The following is a 22,423-nucleotide window of genomic DNA, read 5'->3' on the forward strand; positions in this document are numbered from 1 at the left end:
GCAGGATTTGTGGTATCCAGTACCACAGGCCAGGAGACCCAGGAGGAGTCTTGCCCACCTTAACATCTGGTAATAGATAGATGTTGGTAACTTGCAAGGGATCAAAGACTTAAATATAAGACCTGATACCATAAAACTCCTAGATAAAAACATAGAGAAAAGGCCCTAGATGTTGGTCTCAGCAATGGTTTTTGGGATATGACTCCAAAAGCACAAGCAACAAAAGCAAAAGTTAACGTCAGTCTACCTCAAACTAAAAAGCTTCTGCACACAAAAAACAATCAACAAAATGAAAAAGCAACCTACAGAATGGGAGAAAATAGTTGCAAATCATCTATTTGATAAGAGGTTAATATCCAAAATTATAAAAAACTCACACAACTCAATAACAAAAAAACCCACACAATCTGATTAAAAAATGGGTAGAGGAACTAAATCAACATTTTTACAAAGAAAACTTCAATTAGCTAACAGGTTCATGAAAAGATGCCCAACACTGCTAATCATCAGGGCAATGCAAATCAAATTCACACTGAGATATCACCTCACACCTCTGAGAATGGCTAACATCAAGAAGACAAAAGAGAAGTGTTGGCAAGGCTGTGAAGATAATGCAAGCCTTGTGCGCTGTTGGTGGGAATGTAAATTGGTGCAGTTACTATGGAAAACAGTATTGAAGTTCCTCAAAAAATTGAAAGTAGAACTACCATATGATCGAACAATCCCACTCCTGGGTATACATCCAAAGAAAATGAAAACATGATATCAAAGAGATATATATGCACTCTCACCTTTACTGCAGCATTACTCACTGCAGATATGGAAATAGTCAAGATATGGAAACAACCTAAGTGTCTGTCAACAGATGAATGAAGATGTAATGTATATCTGTATGTGTCCATGTATATATGTATACACATACATAAACACAATGGAATATTATTCAGTCACGAAAAAGAAGAAAATCCTGACATTTGCAACATGGATGGATCTTGAGGGCATTGTGCTAAGTGAGACAAGTCAGACAAAGACAAATACTGTATGCTATCACTTATATGTGGAATTTTAAAAAGCCAAGATCCGGTAAAAACAGAGATTAGAATGGTGGTTACCAGAGGTTGAAGGGTGGAGGAATTGGGGATATGTTGTTCAAATGTACAAACTGGGAACCAGTAGAAAAATAAGTCCTGGATATCTAATTGTAATCTAATTATTATATCTAATTACTATCTGATTAGAGTCAACAACATTGCACTATAAACTTCAAAAGTACTAAAAGACTAGCTCTTAATTGTTTCCCTCAAAAAAGAAATGATAATTATGTGATGTAATACAGGTATCAGCTAATGCTACAGTAAACATACTGCAATATATAAATGTATAAAACCAACATATTGTACACCTTAAACTTACATAATGTTATATGTCAATTACATCTCAATAAAAATAATTTTAAAAAATTTTACACATCACAACTTTTGTGAGGCAGCTAAAGCAATACTTAGAGGATACTCATAAACCTTGAATGTACATATCAGAAAATAGAATAAGTTTAAAGTGCTAAGCATCTGTCTCAGTTGGTTAAAAATATGGCCAAACAATTCTAAAGAGAATGAGAGAAGAGAAGTAATAAAGATTATGGCAGAGATCAACAAAATAGAAACAAATACACAAAAGAAAGGATTAGTAAAGCCAAATTATTTTTTTGTGGAGGGAGTAGACTAATAATATGACAAATCTTGGAGAAGTGAGCAAGGGAAAAAATGAAGAACATACCAATATTAGGAATAAAAGTGGGAATGTTACTATAGATACATGCTAACTTTAAATGGATAATACACTAATATTGTAAGTCATATCACTAGATTTGAAAATTACATAAAATGGAGAACATCCTTGAGAAACTATAATTTCACCAAAAATAACTCAAGAAACGTTAACAATTACCTATAAAATTTAAAGTGCTATAAGACACTTTAAGTAAATTACAGAGTTGGAAGATATTTTCAATCTTTACCTGAACTGTAGGTAGACTAACTTTATAGCCCGTGTTCAATCTCCTCCTTTCTTGCTTAAAATAACAGGCAGGTTAAGGGAGAAAACAAAACAAAAAAACTAGATTTTTAGTTTCACTTGCAGTTGGAGGTTAAGGAGAAGGCAGTGCATGGTCTGATGACCCAATCCCAGGAGTAATGTAAATAGACATCTGTAGCTTTGTGCTTCTAAGATGGCTTTTGCTTTTCTGATAAAAAGAGACTCTTGCTAGGATTTCATCATCTTGGTGGAGTAAAAAGCTAGGATTTTAGTAACAGCCCAAGAAATGGCCTGGGGGCTCCTACAAAGTAGGCAATTGGATCAGGAAAAACCTGATTAAAGAGAGGAATCTCAAAAGGGTGCCACTGATAATGGCTGAATTATTTGCTGACTTGTGTTTGACTTGGGGTGACTCGGGGGAGGGGAAAGAGATATTCTTTAAAAATTCCTACTACTCTCATATAGGTTTGAGGCAGGAATCATACTATCTATGTGGCCTCCAAAAACTTCAGCTTAAATTTTAATTGCCCTCAGGTTGGTAATGCTTCTAGGCATCTTACAGAACCAAAAAATCCTCTTTGAAAGAAGGCACTTTAAATCCAGACCTAAAGGAATTCCCACAGATAATGTTTCAGTGAAAATGTACACACAATTAGAAACCACAAAGCTCAGGTAGGAAAAAAAAATCCACCATGAGTGAGAAAAAAACTATAGGAGTAGAGTATCAAAGATTTCACTTATTGTTATTATCTTATACAGAATGGGAAAAAATCTATTTAATACGTAAAACTAAATATAAGGGCTATCAAAATAATGACTTGGAAAAGAGACTATCAAAAATTACCAAGATTAACAAAATAGAATTTCTAGTATTAAAAAACACGTAACAGAAATTAGAAATATATGTCATCAAGAGCAAACTGGATGCAGGTAAAGAGAGAATTAGAGAAACAGAGACAGGTTTGAAGAAATTATCATACATTTAATTGGAATTCCAACATGAAAGAGTAGAGGAAATAGACGGGGTATGGTACTCAAAGGGAGAGGGGCTAAGAATTTCCCATAGTCGATGAAATATATGAATCTCAGATTCAGGAAGCCCAACAAATCCCACGAAGATCAAACAACAGGAAATCTACATTATACTCAAAGAACAGAACACTGCAGACAAAGAGTATCTTAAAAGAAGTTAGGGAGAAAAGGCAGATTATCTGGCTTCGACCATTAGACTGACAGCTGCCTCCTGAACAACAGTGGACTCCAGAAGACTGTGAAATAGTTTCCAAGTGTTGAGAGAAAGTAAATGTCAACCTAAAATTGTATATTGGGGGAAATATTTTTCTAAAGTACACTAGTTTCCCCTTATCTATGGTGAATATGTTCTGAGACCCCTAGTGGATGCCTGAAACCATGGATAGTACTGCACCCTACATATATGTTATGTTTCCTTCTATACATACATACATACATGCATACATATGATAAAGTTTAATTTATAAATTAGGTACAGTAAGAGATTAACAACAACTAATAATAAAGTTGGCTTTGGGACCATTATTAAGTAAAATAAGGGTTACTTGAACACAAGCACTGCGATACTGTGACACTTGATCTGATAACTAAGACAGTTACTAAGTACCTAATAGGTAGGTAGCATACACAGCACAGATACACTGGACAAAGGAATGATTTACATCTCAGGCAGGACAGAACAAGACAGCATGAGATTTCACCACATTACTCAGAATGGTACACAATTTAAAACCTATGAATTATTTCTGGAATTTCCCATTTAATATTTTTGGACCACAGCTGACTGTGGATAACGGAAACCATGGAAAGCGAAACCATGGATACCACTGTATATACTTTCAGGAAGAAAAGGGGAGACTACTGTACATACTTTCAGGATGAGAAAGAAAGAAAATGATTCTAGAAGGAAAGTCTGAGAAGCATGAAGAAATGGTGAACAAAGAAAATGATAAACATGCAGATAATTATAAACTAACAATGACTATATAAAACAATAATAACTAGATCTTTGGGGCCAGTCTCATGGCTGAGCAGTTAAGTTTGCACACTCTGCTTCGGTGGCCTAGGGTTTTGCCGGTTTGGATCCTGGGCACGGACATGGCACTGCTCATTAGGCCCTGCTGAGGTGGCGTCCCACATGACACAACTAGAAGGACCCACAACTAAAATATACAACTATGTACTGGGGGGATTTGGGGAGAAAAAGCAGAAAAGAGAAAAGAAGATTGGCAACAGTTGTTAGCTCAGGTGCCAATTTTAAAAAACAATTAATTTGTGGAACTGAAGATAAAATGATGAAACTAGAATGGACATATGGACAATGGCATATAAATCAAGTGGAGTTAAGTAGATTGGAATTAAAGTATTCTAAGTTTGTTGTATGGTATGGAAAGAAAGTATACCATTCAGAGTCTAGAAGACAAACAGAAACCATACTAGATATTTTAAACAGAGGAAATTTAATACAGGGAATTGGTTATATCATATATATCAAGATATTGTGCAAAGGGAACAAAAGAGTGACAAAATTCCTTTTCTCAAAAAGCTTAAAGTATTCATATACATATACATGTACATTTACAACCTGTATGTATCTGTACACATGGGTATGTGTGTCTATATATACAGGATTATGTGTGTATATATAGACATTTTCAAATATGATGCAAAGTTGAAAGAATTTTACAGTGAGCGCCCATATACACTCACCACCTAGATTTTGCCAAACTATACACACATGCACATGTACATACCCACATACAATTGGAGAGAGGTAAAAAGATAGTGCCAACATAAAGACAGGTGGAAAAAGGGGAAAATTAGACTTGAGAGGAACAGGAGTTGAAGTACTAGGAAGCGGCCAGATTATATGAAGGGCATCTCTGTCATGCTACAAATTTATACTGTATTCTGTAGGGAATGAAAAGCCACCAAAAGATTTAGAGCAAGAAAATAACACGATCAAATCTGACTACTAAGTAAAAAATATCAGTAGCAGCGTTTAGGTTGGGTTAGAGAAATACCGGACTTGTAGGCTTTGGCAGTAAGGATGAGAAGAGATATAGATTTGAGACCTATGTCAGAGGTAGAATCTATAGGGCTTGGTGACTTCACTTACAGACTTAATTTGAGAGCGAAAGTAAAAAGAAAAGAAGGCATCTATATTAAAAGTCAAGTTTTAGTTACAGATTACTGGGGTCATGCCATTAACAGGACAGAAAACAAAGGGAAAGATTTAGAGGTACTGTTCAAGGAAAGAAGAGTTCAATTTTAAACATGATGAGAGGCAAAGCCAATAGGACATTCAAGTAATATCCATAAGGTTATAAGGCTATAAGTTATCAGAAGCAGCCCAGAAAACCCATCTTGGCTTGAGATACCACTTTGGAAGTCACCAGAAAATATGAAGTGGTTAACATCTCCTTAGGGATGTGATTTTCCAAAGCCAGAATGATGAGTAAAAATGGAATTTGTTAGTAGTTTCCCCAACAACGTGTGTGCAGAGCAACAGATATGTTCTCTAAAACCTTAACTGAGTAGCTGGCTTCCAAGATGAATTAGCTTTCTAGAACACAGAAGCAATCCAGATCCTTAGAAGGCTCCTGACTACTTAACGTCCAGCCTGAAATTGGTTCCTTGATTCTCTTGGAGGTTAGTAATGTAGGTGACTTCGAGTCTTTATATCCCAGCCGCAGGAAAGCTTCCTCAGACTTCACTTAGATCCAAACAGGGGTTTCATGTTCAGAATTAGAACACCTTAGATGCCTCGTACTTGACCTTTCCTCAAGCTATTAAAACACCTTGTTCACAAATCACCCTAGACAGGGCATATATGGCCTATCCTCCTTGTTTACAAATGAGAGAAAGAAGGCCTGGAGGGGTTGCAAGTGGTATACAACCACATAACTATGTAATGATCCCGCTGGGATGAGATCTCAGATCATATTACCTTTGGTCTTTATTTTACACTCAGCTGACTCCCAATGATCAATATTCATGAAGTGGTACTTGTACAGCCAAGATGTCTGTTTATGGAATGAGACTATTTATTGCATTAAAAAAATAAGAGAATATACAGTTGGGGTAAACCTAGACAAATCTACATTAATAAAAGTACTAGTACGCTGAAGCACTAGCTTACTAGTCATGTATCTCCTTCACAAACTTCTGTTACTGTTACTGTTCACTTGGTTAATATTTTGATTTGCACTTGTTACTTATAAATGGACATTTTAAAAATAAACTCCAGAATTTTGCCATGTGTTACAGTTATATTAACTGTTTATATTACCCCCCCCCCAATCCACTTTCTTGTTTAAACAGATATGCTCATCTTATATAGCCATTTGGAACCTGCTCAGATTATAATGAATGTTCACTTTTTTTTTAGTGAGGAAGATTTGCTCTGAGCCAACATCCATTGCCAATCTTCCTCTATTTTGTATGTGGGTTGCCACCACAGTATGGCTTGACAAGTAGTGCAGGTCCATGCCTGGGATCTAAATCCGAGAACCTGGGCTGCCAAAGTGGAGTGTGCCAGACTTAACCACTAGGCCATGGGGCTGGCCCTGAATGTTCACTTATTATTAATGGATGCTTAATCAGTTATTTTGCCAATGTCACCAATTGAAGTTTGCTGAGATATTTTATAACTAGTACAATCTCTGGTTTAACTTTAATGTTTTACAAAAATAGCATGGATAAGATTGTGAGTTGTAATATTTTTTATTTTAGGTGAAATAAGCAACCTAGGCATTAAAAATTTCAGAACTGCTGGTATCTCTTATATTACATCTTAATGTTTAAAAACTGCACATTGCATTTCCTGGTAGAGAAGACTTCCTCACTCTGAATATAAATGTACCTACGGCACACACAATTCTTTCATAAGTTCTCCTTAAGATGGTGCTACTTTCTTTTTCTTTTTCTTCCCTCTGATCACAACAATGTATATCATCAACCACTATACATCTGTTAGACTGGTTAAAAAATATATTAACAATACCAAGTGCTGGAACTCTCATGTATTGCTGGTGAGAATGAAAAACAATATAGCCACTCCAGAAAACATTTTGGCAGTTTCTTAACAACAATAAATTTACTCTTAACATAACTTAGCAACCACACTCCTAAGCATTTCCCAAAGTGAACCAAAAACATGTTCACACAAAACCTGTTCATGGGTAGTTACACCAGCTTTACTGATAACTGGCAAAACCTAGGAAAAAACCCTAATGTTCTTGATGAACGGATAAACAAACTGAGGCACATCAGTACAATGGACTATTACTCAGCAGTAAAAAAAAATAACTATTGATAAATGCAACAACCTGCATGAATCTCAAAAAGCATTATGCTGAGTGAGAGAAGTCAGTCTCAAAAGGTTATATACATTATGATTCCATTTATATGATATTCTTGCCAAGCAAACTATAATGACAGGGAACAGATCAATGGTTGCCAGGGGACATGGAGTGGGGAGAGGGTGTGACTACAAAGTGATAGCACTGCTCCTTTTCCTGACTGTGGTGGTGGTAGGTAAACCTATACGTATATTAAAATTCATGGAACGGTGTACCAGAAAAGAATCAATTTTACTGTGTATTAACTGTTTAAAAAAAGTATATCATCAAAGAATCCAAGTGTTAGAGATCTACAAACCATTTAATCTCATGATTTTAAAGACGAGGAAACAAATCCAGGGGTTTTAAAAGTGACTTTCTAATTAATGATCAGAGTTACTTAATGGAAATTCTTTCTTTGAGAGTTCACAATTTAACAAAATATGTTTACCTCAAAATGAGAAAATCAGTCAGAAATAAGAAATATGTAGAAATTACATAACAAACCAAGCCACAGATTCCACATTTACATTTTAATACACATAAAATTCAACAATAATTTCTATGCCACATTTCAGCGGAGAGGCCAACAACAAAAAAGAAAATTAAATTCTCACTTCTATTCATTCAAGACAGACTTCACAAACTGCACATTAGTCATTAAGAAAGAAAACTTCCTCAATATAGTTATATCTCCAGAATTTAGAAGATCTTCCAAGGTTAACTCCAAAAAAAATCCAAATACTATTAGTTTTATACTAACAATATTTCCCTTCTGGATATTCTAGAAAGTAAAGAAAATATTCGCTACCTCAATAGGTAAAAATCAACCTAAGTTTGGTGGGGTCTGAGGATGGAAATGGGAAGAGGAAGGAGAAAAGTAGAAAACAGAGAAGAAAATAGAGGGGCTTATACTACACAAATTATTAGATGTACTTAAAATATGAGAAATGTTCTTATTCTCTTCTTTAGGGGTGATACACATGAGTCCAAGATTTAGGAAACTGGTTCTTTCCCAAATATTTCCTTTTGGAGTCTCAGGTGCAAACTAAGGCTTAGATTACCACTCCACTTTATAGAGATCCAATAATCTTTTTCAAGAAGTGCATTCAGCCTCATCTAATAATATCTTTATAATTTCCATGTGGGATAATAACAATAATCCATAAAGACTATTCTTGAAGTATACAGAAGGTGAACAGGAAGCTTAAGAGTATCATGAGCCTGAAGAAAATATCAAAAAATTCAACTACTCTTAAGAAAAATTGAACACATATATTTTACAAACAGTCCCAAATGATTAGATCTTGACATTATAATAAGCAACATTTCAGACATTTTTACAGCTAAAAGTCTCAAAGCTCATCTGATAAAAATCCTTATTTTAGGGCGCTGGCCCCGTGGCTGAGTGGTTGAGTTTGTGTGCTCTGCTTCAGCAGCCTGGGGTTCGCCAGTTTGGATTCTGGGTATGGACCTACATGCTGCTCATCAAGCCATGCTGTGGCATCATCCCACATAGAAGAACCAGAATGACTTACAACTAGGATATACAACTTTGATCTGGGGTTTTGAGGAGAAAAAAAATCCTTATTTTACAAATAAGAAACTAAAGATCAATACAGTTAATTATTGCAGATGTGAATTAAGGGCAAGCCTCCTAACTACTTACACAGTAATCATTTATACAACGCAGACTTAAATTTTGTCCCTCTTTCCTTGAATCATTGATTCTGCTTACATACCCCCAAGACAAGAGGAATTAGCCAAATACTTGTGCTATCAATCCACATACTTTAGAGAACTGAACGCAAAGTACTATGTCCTTGAATTTCCTTGTTGGACCTAATCTAAAATAAATGGTTTTGTTTACCTTAGTACACAATGTAAAACATATACAATTTTATGGCAATCTGATCTAAAATTAATGTTGAACTACCTTTAATCTTCTATGGTGGTGGTGTTGCTTTTAATGCTCTCAAATAAGTAGTGAGGGAAAAAGAAAAAAACTTATGACCAAGTTGTGTGAATATGCCATCTGCAAAGAAAACTATTTTTTTAATAAATCTTTTTTTTTTGAGGAAGATTAGCCCTGAGCTAACATCTGCCACCAATCCTCCACTTTTTGCTGAGAAAGACTGGCCCTGAGCTAACATCTGTGCCCATCTTCCTCTACTTTAGCTGTAGGACGCCTGCCACAGCCTGGCTTGACAAGCAGTGCGTAGGTCCGCACCCGGGATCTGAACCGGTGAACCCTGGGCCGCTGAAGTAGAGCACACGAACTTAACCGCTGCGCCACCAGGCTGGCCCCTTAATAAATTCAAATTTTAACCAACTTGTCAAGTTTATTCTAAACAAACTGAAGTATTAAGAAATCACAGTAGAAAGTTATATTTCGTATAATATTTGCGCTAGCAATTACATGAAAAGTCAATATTAAAAACGATCAGTAAAGAAAGTTTCTACATTTCTATATCCTAAAACTTTTATTTGACGTTTGTTCCCCAAGTTATTAAATTTTAAAGTACCATGATAAATTATGCTTTGGTATTAATTTCAAGAACTAATATAAGATTTTTACTCAGTGTTTTTTTTTTGAGATATAGTATTTGCAATTAAACACCTACTATGTTCTAGGCTCTATAATAAGCCTTGAAAATAGATGAATGAAAAACATGTCCCTGCTCTCAGAGATCATACAGTTTAGGAAGTGATATAAACATGTACAGAAACGAATTTCAATACAACAATGAATGGACAAAGAAGAACAGAGAAGATAATCAGAGAAAGTCAAGGAAGGTTTCACAGTGATATTCAAATAGGCTTTTGAGGGAGAAAAGGAATTTGCTGGTAGGACTTACAGGCCATGTCTTTATATGAAACTGTAGGAAAGACAAATCTAATCTAAAGTGATTGAAGGTAGACCAGTGGTTGCCTAAAGCCAGGGGTGGGATTTGGAGATTGACTGGGAAGTATGTATACAAGAGAACCACTGAAGTGATGGACATGTTCAGGATCACCGGTTGTAGCGACGGTTAGCTGGGTATACACGTATTAAAACTCATTAAATCGTACACTTAAAATATATGCATTTTATCATATGTAATATACTTCAGTAAAGGCAATTTTTAAAAAGGAACTGAGGAAACCAAATGGGCTACTTTTTGTGTGGCAAAAACTCTTCTATATCCAATTAGAGGTAGTTATCAGTATTCTGTGAGGATGAAAATGTTTTCTCAAAATAAACAGAGTTTAAAGCTGCAGCACAGTTTCTTCTTTTGGACCTCTCCTAAAGAAGCAACAGGCAAAAAATGTAGAGCTCGGCAGAGTTCCAACAGAACAGGCTATTTCCAAGTTTATATGATATTGCTAAAAAAAGCATTTTCATAATACAAATTTTCAATCATAATGTAATTATTAAATGTGTGGGTAGGAGAAGACCAGATGAGGAGTTAAAGAGTTCTTTGGCTAACTTTGTGATTCCGGGCAAATTAATTCCCATCCTTGGGATTATTTCAGCTCTAAAATAAGAAGACTGGTTTCTCTAGGATTTATTTCATTTTTAAGATTCAATTATTCTTATAAGGTTGAAATCTCTACATAGAGTCTCCAAGTGAAATCCCTAAGTTAAATCTCAGATGTTGAAAATGATGCATTAAAACAAGTTCTATCAAGTACTGAGTATCAGAAGTATTTTATGCAACTTTTGAGATTAATAATTTAAGGTTCTTAGTAAACTTTATGTATTTTCTTAATCAAATTTAATTTTACTTATATCTGTTATTTCTTATTAGCTAATCACAAAGGTTCTTCTAAAAATTCTACAGTACTAGATACATTACTCTCTATATAATCATTCCTTTTCTTTGCAAATGAAGAAATTGAGGATTATAGAGATCAACCTTACTAAAAACATCATCTTTGCAAAGACAAAACTATTAAATCAAATGTGTCATATAATTTTTTAAGTAAAAAGTTTTAGAAGGAATGTATATATGGATGGATGGACATTGGTACAAACATAGAAAACTTTTCCTGGAAGGATATACAACAACAAGTTAATAACACTATCTTTGGGGAGAGAGTTTAGGGTGGAGAGAGGTAATTTTTCTATTTTTATTTTCTGTACCATGGAAAAATTTCCAAAATGAACATTTGTTACTTCCATCGTTTAAAACTTATGCTCTTAAATTGGACTTCTGGGTTATATTTTCCTTTTATTTTCTATTTTTAAGGGGAAAAAAAGTATTGTTTGGCTTTTGAAATTTTCTTCTTTTTTAAACAATATGCCTGGTGGTTTCATTAATTCAGTAGCTTAGAGCATGAAGAACAAAGGTCATAAGTTTTATTAATTACACTTGCAAAGAATAAAAATATCCCTTGGTCATACAATGCATTTTTAACTTTAAAAAGTCATCTGGCAAACTCATCCTACTGATCACAAGGATGAATCAGGTAAGAGCATGTGGTTGACTTAATACAAAACATTAATACTGGAAAATAACTAAGTAATGTCTTACTGACAGAGGGTAAGAGAATAGACAGCAGAGTTATTCATCTCTAAGTAAACATTTCAATTTTCATATTCATCAACCCACTGTACTTCTGAATAGAATATAAACAAGACCTTAACTGCAAAAAAAAAAATAAAGACCCTGTACTTTCAGAAAAGCTAAAAACTGTGTATGTCACAAATCTTACTGTTTTTAAAAATGATTCAATTCTTATTGGTATACCATATAAACATCAAATACAATATGTATTACCTGTAACATCTTCTGGATCTGATACAACAATATGTGCATTTAGTTCCTGTAGCTTATGATGCAGTTCTTCTAATTTTTTATTTGATTTTTTTAAAATGTTGTCCACATAAGCCAAATTTTTTTTATCTGTTGTGACTTTCCTCAGATTTTCAGCTCCTTCTTTGATTTTCAGTTCTTTCCTTATTTCTCTCTTGATTCGATCCTTGATATCATCCAATCTCTGTTGCACCATAGTATCTGAAAAGTCTAATTTTTGAACGGCACTCACATTCTCAGAAAATGGAAGACCTCGGGAATCTCCCTACAGAAAAAAAGAAACATACAAATGGGGGAGTTTAGGAAAGTGAGCTACTCAGTAAAATGTGCAGCATAAGAATAAAACTGCATAAAGTGATTATTAAGTACATTTAATTCTTCCCTTAATAAGCAACAGACTATTTATTTACCTTTATTATAACCATACAGAATCATAAGTTCGAAAACTCTGCCCACTTACTAAATAGCATTACCTGACAAAATTATATTAAAACAAACACATTTACACACAAAAGCATCTTACAGTTGTATAAAGATAGTGGATTTTTGATATCCTATGAACCAAAGTTGGTGGTCTAGTGATTAAGATTCGGCACTCTCACAGGTCAGGGAACGATACCACCCATCTGTTGGTTGCCATGCTGTGGTAGCTGTGTGTTGCTGTGATGCTGAAAGCTATGCCACCGGTATTTCAAACACCAGCAGGGTCGCCCATAGTGGACAGGTCTCAGTGGAGCTTCCAGACTAAGACGGACTAGGAAGAAGGATCTGGCCACCCACTTCTGAAAAAATATGCCATGAGGACCCTATGAATAGCAGTGAAGCACTGTCTGATATAGTGCCAGAAGATGAGAGGATGGTACATCCAGGCAGGATTCCACTGTACACAGAGTCTCTAGGAGTTGGAATCAATTCCATGATACTAACTACAATGAACCCAAACTAGATCCTAATCCCTACACTGTGAATCTTGGGCATGTTATTTAACCTTTCAAATACTCAGTTTAATCATTCGTAAAATCTAAATAATAACATTAGCCACCTTTCAGAGATACTTTGATAACTCAAACTATTGTATGTGAAGCTCCAAATACAATTCTTGGCACACTGTGGTCACTTAATAAGTGAAAATTCCTATTAACTTCCATAGGTGAGATAAACTCCATTTATCTTCTATAAGAAACTTCTTAAAAATAAACTAATATTGGCAAAATAAAATAAAGTTACATCCTTATGACCACTTTTTAGTTAATGAATTAAATGTGTCAAGGCTTGGGGAGACTATTCAGAACTCTATTTACATATTTCACGGCTAACTATCCCAATGGACAATTTGGTTGACTCACTACAAAATCATCATTACTAGAAAATATGTTTAAATTATGTCCTACTGATAGAAGCTAAGACAATACGCAGCACTAGTTATTCATATTAAAATGAAAATTGAATCAGGTAAACACATCTATTCGACATTTAAAACAACCAAAGCTATCTTCTAGGTATTTGTATATCATTCACTATTTTAAACTCCATTACTATAATACTATTGGTTTTTAAATTTTTAATTTCTGAAACTAGAGAATGTTTACCTTTGAGAAGAGGAATTGAGTGTGTGAAGGACATAAAAAAGAGAGAGATTTACATTTCACTGTGTACCCTTTATGTACCTGTTGAACCACAGACCTAATTAATTAGAAGATTTTCTTTAATTTTGGGGGCAATTCATCACAACCAGATAAATAAGTTCTATTTAAATTCTTGGTGTAAATACTTTTTACATCTAATTCTTAACTTCTAAAAAACATGTATCTTGCAAATAGTGAGTTAATAGATGGCAAGATGTGGGATCTAGTCTTGGCTTTGGTACCAATTTACCCTGTGCCAACAGGTATACTATGCAAAACACCAAGTAGTTGATCTATAAATCTGTTCTTAACCTTTGTGGGGCCAAGAACCCTTTTGATACTCCAACAAAAAACAGCAGAACAGAGAAAATTCTGTGTTTGTATGTACAATTTCCAGGATCCATGGATCTTAGATTAAGAATCGTTGGGATAGGTGATCTACACCTACTGGCCTTAAATTTTGGATTCTTATCTACGGGGATACACAATGATTTTCTAACTGGGCCAAAATAGTGTCTAGGTTTTTCACTATTTATAAGGGAATATACGTCCTATCACCCATTTATTCAGTTTCCAAACTTTATGAATCCATCTTTGGCTGGTTATTCATAACGCTAGCACACATGACCACTGTCAAAAAATCCGAATTTCTGCTGTCTAGCTTCAGGTAAAATGGACTGAGGCAAACAATTCTCCCATGAAAAAGTTTAATCTAATTACATTCTTCTAGATATTTTTATTTCTATCTGAACAGAGTTAAAAAACATTTACATGAACTGCTTTCACAAATTTGTGATTTAATATTATGTACTAAGCCAAATGTTCCCTAAACTTCTTGATTCACAGTGAGCTTAGTGTCTCAGTAATTTTTTTCCTTATGCCCCAAAAGCCAAAATAAATATCTAACAATTTTGTTTATTAAGTAGTAAGGTCCAAATAACTTAAATACTTACGTCATAACTTAATAGCTGTTTGAAACGAAACAAATTGAAAGAAAAAATTACATTTTTATTTCACTCTTTAATAACCACAGTTACTTATTAATGTGATGTGTCTGCCTGTTGGTTACTTCATAATTTCCCAAACCTTGAAATCATATTGGACACTCCCGTCCTCATTTCGTATTCCACCATACAAAGATAATGTAGAATAATCTAAGATTGAAACTTAACTAATTCCAGTTAGTTCACATGGTATCGAACAAATGGTGCCAGTGTGTTTCCCTGAAAAATTTAAAACATACTGCATGATCCTGAGAGTTTGCTGAGGCACCCCAGAAAGCCTTGTTACACAGTTTGAGAACTGTGGTACTAAGATTTAAAGGCTGTTTTTAAAAAAACCTGTTATATGAAAATGGCTACTGTATTCGATGTGAAACCTTTGAAGGCAATTGCCTACTACAACTTCCATTTCTTTTCAATTTGCTCTCTAAATTCCAATCATATCAAATTACAGAAATTTACTGCCAGAGACAATCTCTCTTGGCTCAGCTACTACTGTGCACGAAGCAACTTTGGGATGTACCACCTCTCCCTCTTCAACTATCAATTTCTAGTCCCTTCTTTTGTCAGTTAATTTCTACTTTCTTTTTTCAAAATTCATCACAATTTTTCCTTGGAAAGAATTCCCCCACCTATGCTCTTAGAATTTAGATAAAATACTCTCCTGTGTGCTTTGATATTGTGGATCTTATTTAAACAATCATCCCTTTTCTTATCTGACAACCCTAAAGACTATGAGCAATTTGAGGGCAGGGCTTATGCCTGGCAGAGTAGTTCTGTTTTGTTTACTCAACGACATGCCCATTATATTATTTAATATTCTTCTAAGATTCAGGAAAATATGTCATTGCTGAAAAAGTCATGCTTTCCTCTTCCTGATAAAGAGAACTCATACCCCAGGAAGCTCAAAGGCAAACTGATAGTCAATCACAGCAACTATATTAGCTAGAACTAGATATGAGCTATATGTGGTTAGCATGTTTGCTTCCTCTTCCTTTTCATAGGCCTGAATTTTTAGTAACCATACTTTTACTCCCTTCTTTTGTTGTGACATGACTCAAATACCTTTTGGAAAGGAGCAGGAGATATATACAACATAATCAGTAATTTAAAATAAACAAATGCCCTCTGAGAGCAGACAGGAAAGATTACAGTACTTTCTATTACTCCTTTCCTAAAAATTTTGGTTGCAATAAACTGTGAAAGTTACTGGAAAATATAATTTTCTTGGAAATTTGGAACTGAAATAACATATTCCATCTATTAAATTATGTGTCTACCCTAAAAAAATTAATAATAACAATTATATCATAAAAGACAGGAATCAGTACTAGGTAATGAAATAATATTCTTGACACAGGTAAAATAAATTAGCCTCAGGAAAATAAATAGCTGTTTAACCAGTGAAAATCTTCAATGATAATCTTTGTCTCAGTAGGTTCTATTACAGGCAGTAGTAACTGTCTACACCATCTACACTATACTAATTTATGTTTGAAAGCTTAACACTTTCATCCACCATTCACATCTCTTTTCTACTCTATAAAATTTCTCGCCTCCCCCAAAAGTAAACAGCAGATACCTTTACTCATCAAAGTTAGATTCAATCTCTAATCACAAACTCCCTTTAAAATTTATTAATATACTCAGAAAGGATAGAGATAAAAGAAAAACACAAAAGAACTAATCCTAGGCATAAAACTAAGCTCCTAACAGTATTCATGATCCTCCACCAATCATCCACACATAAAAGAAACCCCACAATTCTTATACTTTTACCACTGAAATCACAAGCTTGGCCACTCCATTTTAGTCAAATTAATCTAACACTTTGCTGTTTACATTCTTTTACTGGGTCTGTCCTTCTTATGTCCTATTCCTTTCCCTATCAATCTAGACAAAATACTTGTTTGAGAAATATTTCAAGTCTTCATGATTAATTCTACCTACCGATTTCCAATGTACTTTAAATTTCATATCATTCATATCCTTAATACAGTCATTCAGATGGGTCAAATCCAAACACAAGGAAACCATTAGCAAAATCAATACCCTCAGGATTTATGGTAGAACAATTGAAATGATTTTTAGGTAAGTTGGTTTCAAGTGGCCAAATAAATGAAAGAAGGAATAGAGACCTCAATGAATAAAAAACAAAGAGTAAAAATTAGATGGATTTCAAAGGAACCAAAATAAATTACAAAATTAAGTGGTTACGTTAAATAGCAGTTTAGGCCAAGATAATGAATTAGTATTCTAGCAGATAGATAACTGAGGAAATTACCTTGAATTCATCACCCAGAGAAACAAGAAATTAAAAGACACGGAAGATAAAATGAGAAGACCCAAGATGCATCTAGCAAGAGTTCCAAATTAAGAGAATCAAAAAGACAGGGGAGAACCACTACATGAAGAGAGAAACAATGAGAATTTTCCAGAATTGAAGAATGATATAAATCCTTAGAATGGAAGTTCACGCCAACTTGCAAATAAGATTAAATGAAAACACTAACAAAAGTAAAAGAGGGAAAAGGTATTTTATCTACAAATGAATGACAATTAGATCAACAGAAGACTTTTCCTTAGTAACAACAGAAGCCCCAAACTATCAAACTTATATAATGGATTTTCATCCTTTATCTTAAGAGACTTATATTTTGCTAAGGCTTTCTATAAAATTACAATAAAAAAATCTGCTTCAAAATATTTACATTGCAGGGAAAATTACAGATGAACTAAACCAGTCTCCATATTATACTTACATCATTCCTCTGTTCACTAATCATGTATGTGTTAATTTACATTAAAGAAAACTTGTGCTGTGGCAGAAAAGACCGTACAATTTTTACCTCAAATTGACAAAGGTTTTTCTAATCATACTGTTGGCAATAATCCAGATATAAGCTGTAAACTATTATAAAAGTTGAAAATATGTAACAAGAAACTTAACAATAGTCATTCCCTTTGATTCAGTAATTCTAATTCTAGAAATATAACTTACGAAAATAAGTAGAAATTATTACTACACAGAATGGTCAATTCAGCAAGTTATGAATTAATCAATAATATGTGCTGGTCACAGACAAACTTTCCTATAAAGTTTACAAACAGCAGAGCTTTAGATCAACTTATAGGAAAGAAAAAGTTCAAGATGCTAAGTAAGCATCATAACAAAATTCAGAATTTCAAACAGTCTAAGGAATAAGAAAAGGTTTCTCTTACTTATGCCCTTTATAATTCCACAGCAGTATGTCCAACCTGATATATTGCTGCTATGTAAACACAGTTTTATTTCAAATTATGTTTAAAATAAGAATGAAAAAAAGAAAAGACTGGAAGGAAAGAGATTAAAATATTAACAATTATCTCTGGGTAAAAAATTAAGAAGGATTTTCATGTTGTTCTTCAAAGTTTTCCTATTTTCTCAATTTCTCAGCAATAAATATATGCTGCCTATCTAATAAGAAGGGAAAGACATTATTTAAAAGAAACCAAAAGTAACCTTCACTTTAAGTTCTGGCAAATGTAAAAGCTTAAAATGATTTCTTCCACCCTACAGTATACCTGCTATTTAACTAGGTTACTCTGAGTCAATACAATTCTACCACAAGGGATGAGACTACACATTCCACTCTAATTAGACCACATCATGTGCCAGCCAAGTATTTCAAATACACAAAAGTGTTAATATGCATTTGATAAATACAACTATTTTTATTGTATGAAGTAATGAAATTCTTATCTGTAGACTAAAACATAAATTGACATTTTCAATTTACTACATTTCAACAAACTCACAGTGAGGTTATGAAAAACACTAAAATAAGAACAGGATCAGATTCAAAGAACAAAATGAAGAAAAAAGTCTGTCACTTACAACCAAGTACTTCATTTAGGGAGAGACAGCAAAGGATGTTTACTCCTCACTGGCCAAGTTCCCAGAGAAGTGAAAAAGCTGTTACTTTCTCTACATTATAGAAATGCAAAGCAGTCTGACCTGATAGATGCCAAGAATCTTAGAGCACCCATGAAAACTCACTGGGTACAATGATTCATAAACTGTTTTAGCTAGAAGAAATTTCAAAGATCATAAAGCCTAACTCTCTTGATTTTAGTTTTGAGAAAAGCAGGTTCAAAGCAGCTAAGCAAGTTACCTAAGGTCACAAAGAAGTCAGTGACCTGGCAGGGTGCAGCATATTAGCATATCTCTTGACTCCTAGCTTGGTGCTCTTTTACTCCACACTGCCTTCTTAGGAGGAGATTTTTGGAGTATCCATTTCCCTATATTTGAACTTTTGCATTCATTAGTGGATATTATGTGCCTCAAATCAGGGATATTGGCAGGAAATTACTCTCTAGTTTCACCCTAATCCAACCCTGTGTCTCAGGGCAGAATGGTTTCAAACCAGAAACCAAGAAACCAGTCCTAACAGCAGAGCTCTGTCACTAGCTATGCAACCCAAGCATGTTATCCTATCTCTCTGTACCTGTTTGCTCAACTGCAAAATGATGTTTGGCTTTTCTATCTTAGTTTTTAAAACTTCATACTTCATTTATTCAAAACATTAACTGAATGCTAGGCAACAGAAATGACACAATCCTGGATTCTTTTCAGGTACGCAATTTATTAAGGAAGACAGATATGAAAACCAAACATAATCTGAAGAGGTAGCAAAACTTTACACAAATGTAGGCCATATTGTGTGTGTGTGTGTGTGTGTGTGTGTTAACAGAAGGCTCAGTTAGAATGTAGTATGATGGAAAGAACTAAGCGTTTGGAGTCAGACTGGCCAAGTATAAATTCTGATACTGCAACCATGCTAAAGCTTCGATTTTTTCATCTGCAAAATGGAATTATTACAACTACCTTGACTATATTATTTCGAAGTCTGCTAATGGCTATGCCTACAACTAAGAAATATGCTTTCATAGCAATAATACAGTTCCTGGCACATAGCACTTAAGCAGATAGTACTCAGCACCTACATAATACCATCCTCCCTTTATCCTTACTAAAAAAACCTTTCATTTTTTTCAGATGCGACAGAGTGCACAGATAAAATTCTCATTTCACCAGATCCTCTTACAGCTAGAAATAGCCACATGACAATTCTTGTCAAAGAGAAGTAAGCCCACGATTTGGGGGAAAAAGGTTTCCACTTCTCCCTTTCTTTTTGCCTAGAATGCAGACCCAAGGCCTGAAGGTACAGAAGTCATCCTGTGTAATAGGGGCAAATAGGACAAAACCCAACACACTAAGGAAGGCAAAGCAGAGAGAAAGAGCCTAAGACACTGATGGCTTTATTGAACTGCTACACAAGTCCTAGACTGCCTACCTTGGACTTCTTGTTTGAGATGAAATATAAATATCTATTTGGTTAAGGATCACATAGGGCCTTGTAGGTCAATATAAAGACTTTGGCTTTTACTCTGAGTGAAATAGGGTAGAGCTTAGTCAAAGAAGCGATATGGCATGACCTCCTGTGTTAAGAGTAGATCTGAGGGGAGGCAGGGAAAAGCAGGGAAACCTGTTATGAAGCTATGGTAGATTGTTGCAAAATGGCCTCAAAGGAATCCTGCCTCTCTGCATTCATATTGTTATGTAGCCCCCTTCCACAGTGACACAAGGCTAGCATTTTGACTTACTCTGACTGACTGTGTCATGGAAGTGACATGCTGATGATGGGCAGGGAGTTCCAAGCAGAGGCCTCAAGAGGATTCACACCTTCTGTTTTTGTCCTTGAAAACTCAACTACTATTTTAAAAAGTCCAGACTACTCTACTAGAGAGAAAGCACCTAAAGGATGAAAGAAACCACATGAAGAGAGATCATGTGGAAGAGAACTGAAGGACTCCAGCTGTTCAGCCATTCCAGCTGAGGCACCAGACATGTGAGTGAGGCCATAGTGGACATTCCAGTTCAGCTTAGCCACCAGATGAATGCAGCTGCATAAGTGACCATAGGCAAGATCAACAGAAGAAACACTGATTATACCCACAGAATCTGGAGACAAGTTTGTTACACTACAATTAGATATGTTAGACAGAGGCTACTGCAGTAATCCAGACAGGAGGTAATGATAGCTATAAGCAGTCTTTTCAATTACAATGATTATTAATTACTTTTTGTTGACTCTCAAGAGAGAAAAGTGCAACAATCTAATCTGAGGAGTGGAGATGTCAATAACATTATAATTATGTTGAAAAAGATAAACCAATTTTCCTTTTCTTTCCCACTTTAAGCTCCCCCAACACTTTAAGAAGGAGGAAGGTAGAGACAACACTCCTCTTCTTTAAAAAAAGACCAAAACACCAGCATCATGGCAGAGTGAGCTCTTCCCTTAGACTCTCCCCTCTACGATACAACAAAAAGGACATTCATAAACCAACAGAGGATGTTCACACAACACAAAAGACATCTGAGAGACCCACGCAGGCATGTGTCTGAAGGTGGAGGTGCTAGATGCCCTTGAAGAATTGGAAGGAGGTAAGGGAACGACCTCTCCCTCCCAAATGGCAGCAACCCAGGGCACGACACTGGGTCACAGGACTGCACACAGCTCTGAGAGTAGGGGGCATGGTGGCACTCTATGGGAATGGGACACCTTTGCTCTCCAAGTTCTCTCACAGCCCGTGGGAAAGACCCACACAGAGGTGGGTAAGCTATTCTGGGGGTATCTTCATCAAGCCAGCACCCCCGGAGAGCAGACAGCGAGGGCAGAATGAGAATGCCTGGGTGATCATGCTGGCAAAAGAAAGTGCCCTTCGCCCTGCCTGGAACTCCAGCTCAGCTGTTCAACTAGAACACCCACGCATAAGATAGAAAAGCAGCAGCTGTGGGCAAGTGAGCCATGGATTTCAGTGGACTCAGAATACACAGCTCGTGACCTCCACCCAATGGCAACAGGTGGGGTCTGCGACCAAATACTATCACTATGTAGAGGCACAAATCCACGCCATCAAACAATATAAAAAACATCTTAATACTCCAGAAGGAAAATGACAAGCACTCAGAAATCAATTGTGAAGGCACAGAAATTTATAATCTAAATGGAGGAGAATTCAAACAGCTATCATATAAAAACTCAGTGAGTACAAGAAAACACAGACAGACAGTTGAATGAAATCAAGAACTTCTTCACATAAGAGACTGAAACTATAAAGAAAAATCAATCAGAAATGTTGGAGATGAAAAACACACGGATGAGATAAAGAAAAATCTGGACTCCCTGAACAACAGAGTTGATGTTATGGAGGAGTAAAACAGCAGTGTGGAGGACAGAAATATAGAAATGCTTCAGATGGAGAAGGAAAGGGAACTAACACTAAAGAGAAATGAAGAAATTCTCCAAGAAATATCTGACTCAATTAGGAAATACAACATAAAGATTATACGTTTTCCAGAGGGAGAAGAGAAGGAGAAAGGAGCCGAAAGCTTGTTCAAAGAAATAATAGTTGGGATCTTCCAAAACCTGAGGAAGGAGCTGGAAAAACAAGTGGAAGAAGCTAACAGATCTCCTAATTCTATCAATGTAAAAAGAGCTTCTCCAAGGTATATAGTAGTGAGCCAGTAAAAGTTGATGACAAAC

At 35.2% G+C, this 22,423-nt stretch overlaps 1 protein-coding gene across 2 annotated transcripts in view; it reads right to left on the reverse strand.

Moving 5' to 3' along the window:
- Nucleotides 1–22,423, reverse strand: part of PKN2 (protein kinase N2) — a 148,720-nt gene that overhangs the window by 90,165 nt on the left and 36,132 nt on the right. For both annotated transcript variants that reach the window (XM_070592381.1, XM_008529594.2), the window contains exon 2: nucleotides 12,173–12,473. In XM_070592381.1, coding sequence (XP_070448482.1) covers nucleotides 12,173–12,473 — 301 coding nt within the window. The remainder of the gene's footprint in view (nucleotides 1–12,172; nucleotides 12,474–22,423) is intronic.

The sequence above is a fragment of the Equus przewalskii genome, chromosome 24 (genome assembly GCF_037783145.1).
Source record: "Equus przewalskii isolate Varuska chromosome 24, EquPr2, whole genome shotgun sequence".
Taxonomy (NCBI): domain Eukaryota; kingdom Metazoa; phylum Chordata; class Mammalia; order Perissodactyla; family Equidae; genus Equus; species Equus przewalskii.